Source organism: Bremia lactucae (assembly GCF_004359215.1).
Source record: "Bremia lactucae strain SF5 chromosome Unknown BlacSF5_NotPlaced_17_SHOA01000003.1_2250557bp, whole genome shotgun sequence".
In the NCBI taxonomy this organism is placed as follows: Eukaryota; Oomycota; class Peronosporomycetes; order Peronosporales; family Peronosporaceae; genus Bremia; species Bremia lactucae.
The window spans coordinates 1,489,323-1,497,484 of record NW_027152029.1 but is presented as its reverse complement, the minus strand read 5'-3'; the positions used below and the strand labels follow the sequence as shown (position 1 = coordinate 1,497,484).

Genomic DNA, 8,162 nt, shown 5'->3' with positions numbered 1-8,162 from the left:
CATCATTTTTAATTCTATCGCATGGTTAACAAGTCCATGCGGTATGCGAATAGTGCGGCGCCTTCGGCTGCGGTTCATGCAGCCGCGGGCGACGCATTATTGTCTCTTGCGGCAGACGTTCCGTCTGCCGTAGTGTCATCTTCTCCCGCAACTCTAAATGTTGCGGGTGCACGTGGTGATACACCACGTGAATGCGACCCCTCTTTGGAGGTCGACTACGAATGCGAGTCGGACGAAATGGCCGACTCGGGGAGAACAGAACAGTCGCCTGTTCATCGTCAGGCGGCTGACTATAAGCCTTCGAATGAGGGGGCTCATCCGAGCAGACGTGCTGGTAGCATTCGCTACAGCATGTTCAGTTCCGACGATAAGGATGATTCCTCATCGCCAGTGCCGTCTCCCGTGCCCTCACCCGCACTTATCCCTGTGTGTGGTGATGACGACGGCGTAAGCCATCGAAATAAAAGTTCTTGTGGTACTGCTTCAGTGGGTACCACTCGGGGGATCGTAGACACTAAAATCTCTCGTCTTACTCGTGAGAAAAACCGTGGCTTTTGCCCGAACAGCTAATTAATAGCTTGTCTGGAGAGACTACTCGTCCCAATACATATCCCCTATTTATTGCGACAAAGCTTCATGGCCTTGATCCCAGCGCAAAGAACTTTCGCGCTGAGGAAGATTTTTATCTCGATGCTTTTTTCAAGCACCGATGGTATAGTGGCAACAACAAGCGAGATAAAGTCTCGCTTATTGTTGCTACTAAAGCATCGATGCTTAAGAAAAGCATCGAGATAGAAATCCTACTCAGCGCGAAAGTTCTTCGCGCTGGGATCAAGCCCATGTAGCTTTGTCGCAGTAAATAAGATAAATTTATTGTGAAGTGTAGTCTCTCCAGACAAGCTATTGATAAGCCGTTCTAGCAAAAGCTACGGCTTCTTTTCAGGGGCGAGATGATACATTTTACTTTCTTCACTCCCCTGAGTGGTACCCACTGAAGCAGGGGTACCACAAGAACTTTTATTACGATGGCTTACGCCATCGTTATCACCTTGCATAGAAACAGGTGCAGGTGACCGTACGGGAAACGGAACGGGCGATGAGGGATCATCCTCATCGTCGGAACTAAATAGACTATTAACTTGTCTACCAGAATGAGCCCTCTCAGTCGAAGGCTCATAGTCAGCCGCCTGACGTCTATCAGGCGACTGTTCTATTCTCCCCGAGTCGGCAATTTCGTCCAACTCGCAATCGCAGTCGACCTCCAAAGAGGGGTCGCATTCACGTGGTGTGTGACCCGTTAATTTTAAAAATGATGTGTTGGTCAGAACCATATTTAACCAGCAGAAGAACAAATTAATGCGGGGAGCTGACATTGCGGCGCCTTCGGCTGCAAGAGCCGCAGCCGAAGGCGCCGCACTGTCAGCACCGGGCATTAATTTGTTCTTCATGCGGTGGAATTTAAAATGATGGTTCTGACCAATCAATATCATTTTTAAAATTAAGTGGTAACATAGTGACCACTCCATCCAATGATAGTTAGAGTGATTGTCGTTCAAGGGAGGGGTGATGTAACGGGGGGTGTCGTTACATGAAATTAACACTTACACTTAAAGGTTGTTAATTAATATATTTTCTAAAAGGTAGATAATATTTGGAGAACATCACTTTATATAGTAATGCTCAGAAATCTTATCCATAAATAGGTAGAGGCCATTATATCTATTTATCTTGCAGACTTATCAGCTGTAAACGTAAACAAAGAGAGAGAGACAAATAATATTTTAATTGCATGTTAGTATTAGTTTATGATTAAATTAGTATTAAGTAGATAGACAAGAAATACTTAATTATATTAATACAGTTTTCATTTAACCCTCTTTAAGGTAGTTGTCTTAAAGAGAAGTCTTCCTCTGCACGTACTAGTGTACGTGAAGAAACGTAAGGCACCACTCACAACTGAAGCAGTGCGAAGTGGACTTGTACTGAAGCAGTACAAGTCGTAGTGCCCCGTTACACGTACTCACGCGCTGTCGTGTTTTTTTGGAGAAGTGGCAAGCGTTACAATCCTGCCGTTTCGCTGCACGCCACCAAGCGGAGAAAGTATCGTACTGGGATATCACAGCCTCCACTACCAGGCGTTGAAGTTGAAGGCTGATTCGGTTTGGCCAAAAATTGACCATCGTTGGAAAACACAAGCAAGCGAAACCACAAAAATATAGAGGGAAATTGTTAAATAAAGAGAGCACCTTCTGACCACTGCTATGGTTTCACTCTCTCGTGTTGTTTGGGTGGTGTGTGAGGCGGTAGCATTTATACCATGTCGGCATTCACAGAATATCCATTGAGGAAAGGGTGTGTGGTGCGCGCAGCAGAAATTTATTAGGTATACGTCAGCCAATCAAATGCGTATTTATGGATAAAGGGTGTCCAAGCAGCAGAAGGGGAGTGTCTATGTAGCAGCCTCCTATTTATGTGGCGTTTTTATTTGATACAGAGATTCAATTTTGCCGAAGTTCTCTTATTGGAACCCGCCTCCTCCCACCCAACTATCACACACCTTCGGTGCGGGTTGGCAGGGCGGCCATCCATTGGATGGTTGCTCGTCTGCTTTTAAGCCTATCTCCGGCGATGTGTCATCGTACCGCCCTCCGCGGGGGGTGGCTTTACCAAAAGCCTATACCGGTTCCCTTTATGTATTGCAAACTGTTGCTGTTTGTTTTCTCGTTTCCGAATGCAGACAGACCGCCAACATTTGATAGCACATTTAAAGGCTGCATTCGTCGAGATTAAACGGCTAAGAGTTCTCTATAGCCATGCTGTCGAACAGCTGAGATCATCCGCGCTACCGAATCTGACTATTCAGTCAGCGTCGAAGTGGTTTGAAATGGTTCGTTCAGCAACACCTTGATTAAGGACGTAGGTCCAATAGCATAAAAAATGTCGTTTCGTCACTATAGTATCTCCGCGCAATGGACTTGGGGGTTCAAATTCGCCGCGGGGAGATCCGTCATCGTACTGCGCAGCATTTTACGTATGCGTGCATGCACGAGACCGGAATTAAAGGGGCCGTGCACTCAGGTGCGTCGTTGGGCAAATGTGTATGGTTTGCATCCGACGTAATTTAATGCTGCTTTGTAATACATTGGTGCGTTAATGTGTTACAGGTCTGAGTATTGACGATGGAAATTCCATTTTGCAGCTATTGGAAAAAAGAAAGCTGGTCAAGGAGAGTCTTTTAGACAATTGGTTCAGAGAGATGGACATCCTAGATGGCGATATCGTTGGTCTAATCGACAAGGATTTCACAAGATGTCTTGGGGATTTTAAAAAATTAAGCAGCATATTTTACGATAGAGTGGAAGTGACAGGAGAGAATCTTCATCAGAAGATATTAGTGCTCGATGCACGGAATGGTGTTGCTGCTTCAATTCTCGCGACGATCACGCGTAAATGCTTCAATCCTGAAACATGTACATGCGAAGAAGACGCAAAACCTTGGGAAAACCTCTCCTTAGAGTCAGCCGATAGTCATGATCAAAACCATGGATTGATCGATGGTGATAATAACACGAAAATACCACATCTTGGCGATGTGGGTATTACGGAAATTAAACGCCAATTGGGTTTTCAGCAGCATTTTTTTGAAGAAAAAATCGACAGTGCAATGGAAATTTCATCAAATAAAGACGAGTTAGTCCGACGCACAGTACGTCTGGGACAAATTATTACTGCCGCGGATGGCCAGAGCACTCATTCATCAGCAATAAGTATCTACGAAAAAATGGTAAGCATAAAAACCTAGCTGTTGGAGGGTACAAAGTGCAGCGGTCACAATCATTCCATTTTTAAACGCTGTTTTTAGTCCGAAGAAAACGGCTTCACGCCTAACCAAACCATCAAAGTGATGTTGGCACCGAAAGCTGGATCACATTATCTCGACTTGTCTGACATCGGCTTTCACTCAGCCCATGATCTTCAAGCTTTGATATATACATTTTCCTCGTCTAGTCTTCCTCCTGTGAAGTTGCTTGATTTGTCTTGTGGTTACTTCAACACCGCAGCGTTCCAGGTACTGTGCGAATTGTTGGAGGTGCCCCTGATCCGTCAAACTATTGAGCGACTTAGCCTCCGTGGAATTGCTGTGCCTACACATGCTGACTTTGCTATTCTCATGCGCATTTTGACAAACGGTCTTAGCTCATCTACGACTTCTCTTCCAGCGCTTACGAATTTAAAGACGTTAGACATCTCCTTTAACACATTCGTTCCTGAAAGTGCAGCTCAGCTTCAACCGCTGCTTAGTAGCCTCAAACATCTTGAAGATTTATCATTGGAGTCCTGCTTCCCAGATTCAGCTTCGTCATCTGTTTTCTTGAAATCGTCAAGCTATCGAGAGGAAATGAAAATCAGTGTTCAATGTGCTCTTGCAGACGTTAGCACTCGCCTTGATCGACTAAATTTTGGTTCTAATACCACTGAAATGTGCTGGCTCGATGCTATATTCATGCCTGAAAGCACTTTACGGAGGCTGGATCTAAATGGTGTGAGCAGACCTATACTCCAAAGCGGTGACTCAATAGAAACTATGAAAGTGGATTGGCAAACTAGCGAGCAGTGGGATCTTCAGCATTTAGAAAGGTTGAAGTGGTCTTCCGGCAATATTGAACTATCAGAAAAGCTGTTTGGTGCTCTTTCCTCTGAGTTCCAAAGCGGCTTTATTCAAATGAAGCATCTCGACATTGCTTTCATGCAAGATGCTGACAGCCATATGGAAAAAAAGTTTGCAGATGCTATTTTGGGTATTGCCGATTTTGCGGAGTTGAGATCGTGCCGAATTCGCTATAGTACTCGCGCGGCTATTTCGCAAGAATTTAGTGCATCCGTAGCAAACCTCTTTAAAAATGGTTTACAGGAATGTATTGATTTGGAATTGTATGTTCCGCAACTACATCTTACGAAGCAAGCGATTTTTGAGCTTTTATCAAATGCGTGTTTTCCAAAGATGCACAAGATGAACTTAGCGGTGGGAGTTGCAACTGATGATTCTTTAATGCAGCCAATATTTACAGGGTGCTTTTTGCAAATGCAGAAAGCTCAAGAATTGAAGCTTGATTTTCACGTGGCAATCAACAAAGCTTCTGAAGACGTCAAAGAAAACATATTTGCGTTTGCTCGAGAGCTTAAAGCATCATGGCTTAGATTAAGTTCATTTGATAGCCTTATTCGCTCCTTTGACGTGTCGGAAAACCAAAAAATCGAAAAGTGGATTTGCCGAAGCTTCTTTTTAGCAAACCCAGCGGCTACCTAAACGTATTTTAATTGATATTTTCTGTTACCTATTCACCTCCCGTATTTAAGTGCTACTAGTTGCCTCAACGCTATGCATCTCGCGCAGAAGAGCTTTGGCTTCCTCTTTTTCTGGTCCCTGCATGTCTAATAGACGGTTACAGAAGATCGTCGCTTCGGTGAACTGCCTCAGCTGTTTAAAATAGTAAGCAAGATAAAGAGTTGCAGACAGCGCTTGAGGGGTATCAATTCGGATGTTTCCACTGCTGCTACAGAAAAGAACAAATTCTTCTTTCTGATTATTACTGGTGTGATGAGAGCCGGACGCTTTTGACTTTCCACTCTCGTCTTGCAAAGCTGATGTTACGGTGCTCCGAAGACCAAGATGAATAAGGTAAAATTTTGCAGCTTCATGTTGCTGCCCACGCGCCGCATTAAGGCGTCCTAGGTGGAATGATGCGATGCCCTCACGATCTTGGTTATTGACTGCACGGTGGAAACAAGCAAGAGCTTCATCAACCTTACTCAGCTTTTCATAGCAGCCACCGAGTGCACACCACATACGCGCGTCGTAAGGGCGAATAGCCACAGATTTACGATAATAGTATATACTGTACAGGAACATATTCAGAATCTCGTACGCCTGTCCAAGTCCATACCAGGCACGATAATCCCGAGCGCTTAGATCAACAGCGTGACGGTAAGCTTCAATGGCTGCGCTTATATTCTTCATTTCGATATACTCGTGTCCGATGAGTGTCCACGCTGAAAGAAAATTCGGATCTAATTTCAAAGCGCGGTGGAAGTAAATAATCGCGCGGTCGTGCTTGTTCTTTATTGAATAATAGTTTCCAATGATACAGCACGTCTCCGGTCGATATTTCTCCACCTTAAGAGCTCGATGCGCTAATCGGCTGAGCTCTGTCTTGTCCTCCTTAACGTATAGCACGTTGGAATAAACGTCCATATTTTCCATGCGATGTGGGTCCCGCTCAGCAAGCCGCTGAAATTGCTCTTGGGACTGATCAAAGTCCCGAATGTGGTAGCTGGTCAGGGCTTGTTGCGCCAATAAGTATGAGCTTTGCGGAAAGTGTTCTTCTAAACTCATTAAAACTTGACGTGCAGCATCATTTTGCTGTTGATCGAGTAAAACGTGCGCTTGAAAAAGTTGATACATCCACGGACAGCTTGCCGCGAGAATGATTTCTTCTTCCTATCAGCATAAATTAACAACTAAAGCTTGAGTAACTTTCTGCTTGCAGCTCCCACTACAACGTACGCTGGACGTAAAGGGGGAGTGAGCTGCAAGTTCCATCCAGGCTGACCAGTTCCATGGGTAACGCCGAATGGACTCAATCAATATAAATCGCGTGGTAACATCAAATGTCAGTGTAGTGGCTGCCGAATCGAATTTAGTCCTTTTGTCATTAGCGGAGCCGTGGTATTGTTGGCGCTTCTGTTCTTCAACGATATCCGCGCGATGTCGAGTCTTCATGCAAATAGGTGTCGTCGTCGGGTCTTGAGTACTCCCTGTGCTGGTGCTGTAACCTAAGCGCTTAAGAATGACGGCGTACAGGTACAGTCCAAACCCGTCGAGCGAGTTTTGCTGGTATGCCATGCTGAGAGCTAAGTATAGCTCTTTCAAATAAGGATTTGAGCCTTGACGCTGCATATTGCGGCCTTAATTGCCACATCAGAGACTAATAGCTGTCATTTCTTAAGAAAAAGAACAAAGTCTAATACTGACCTTTGCTGCTTCCTGTAATGTTCATATCTAAATCCATTTCTTCTTTTACTTTTTCGCCTGCCTGCAGCATCATGTCCAACACTAAGCAAATTTTGCGGCGTCGACATGTACAAGTTTCGTTTTATGTTACCAGATACAGCGAATAGTACTTGAGAAAACAAGTCTTCTGCGTTGGACTACAGTAAGCGTCAGTCTCGTCGCAGTTGCACCACAATTCGCTAAATAATAGCAAGTGGTGAGCGCGGAGGTACTCGCCCAAGTCAAAGCAGGCTTTAGCAGCTTCAAAGCGATCAGCCTCGGCAAAGCTCTCAATTTTGTCATTGGCCTCGTCGCTTCTATTCGGCATGGCTGACTGCCATATGGGTGCACCGCTACTCATTCCAAGCAAGAGCTCGGCTGCGAACTTTGTGGCTTGCTTCAGTCCTCGAACTCTTAAATCGTGCGTTGCACATCGCAATTGAGCCGCTATGTTTTGTTCAGCCATTTCATGCATCTTGCAAACGTCCTTATGTGACCAAGATATAATTCGTTTTTTTCAATAATTTTAGCTCAAATATTGAATTTTTTATTTGTGTGTTCCAGTTATCTTGAAAACTAAAAAAATATATATATCTTAACGAGCTGGTATAGCCACACAATATCGTCACCCCCGTTTATTAGACAAAGATCACAGATTAATGACAGCACAAAATATTTTCATGGTGCTAGTCATTCCACTGCAACTCAAAATTATTTGTTATATCCTTAGAATCTTCGTGCGAGCCTGCCCTTTGGTATCGTCACTGAAACGGGGCGCTTCAGTACAAGTGTGTCGTTTCATGAAATTAACACTGAAAGGTTGATAGTTAATAGGGAAAGGTACCAAAATACCCGTGACAAATGCAGAAAAGACGGAAATACCCCTGTGCTTTTATAAATGACCAAAATGCCCCTGGCTATAGCCTATATATATATACACGGAAAACCGTTTCGCACAGCATAATCACATCACTTTACCTCACCACCGCGCCCCTACCTCACTTCTTCTCCGCGCCAATTATGGCGGAACATCAGCTTACCGTTGGAACGGAGTTTGCAAATGGAAAAGCTGCCGCGAAGCAGGCAAAGCGACTGCCATCGCTGAACGGTT

The 8,162-nt window shown here is 44.5% G+C and overlaps 3 protein-coding genes across 3 annotated transcripts; 1 reads left to right on the top strand and 2 right to left on the bottom strand.

Annotated features, from left to right (window-relative positions):
- Positions 1-2,583: 2,583 nt before the first annotated feature.
- On the top strand, positions 2,584-5,308 carry CCR75_002407 (uncharacterized protein; the record flags this gene model as incomplete). The annotated part of the gene is made up of 4 exons (XM_067960504.1): positions 2,584-2,887; positions 2,958-3,078; positions 3,165-3,784; positions 3,863-5,308. The coding sequence occupies exons 1-4, from the start codon at positions 2,732-2,734 to the stop codon at positions 5,306-5,308; spliced, it is 2,343 nt and encodes a 780-aa protein (XP_067822898.1). The 5' UTR covers positions 2,584-2,731.
- A 45-nt stretch (positions 5,309-5,353) lies between these two features.
- On the bottom strand, positions 5,354-7,106 carry CCR75_002406 (uncharacterized protein; the record flags this gene model as incomplete). Its single annotated transcript, XM_067960503.1, has 3 exons — positions 5,354-6,499; positions 6,566-6,966; positions 7,034-7,106. The coding sequence occupies 3 exons, from the start codon at positions 7,104-7,106 to the stop codon at positions 5,354-5,356; spliced, it is 1,620 nt and encodes a 539-aa protein (XP_067822899.1).
- A 48-nt stretch (positions 7,107-7,154) lies between these two features.
- Positions 7,155-7,526, bottom strand: CCR75_002405 (uncharacterized protein; the record flags this gene model as incomplete). Its single annotated transcript, XM_067960502.1, has 1 exon — positions 7,155-7,526. One exon carries the CDS (start codon positions 7,524-7,526, stop codon positions 7,155-7,157), a length of 372 nt encoding a protein of 123 aa, XP_067822896.1.
- Between the last annotated feature and the right edge of the window lie 636 nt (positions 7,527-8,162).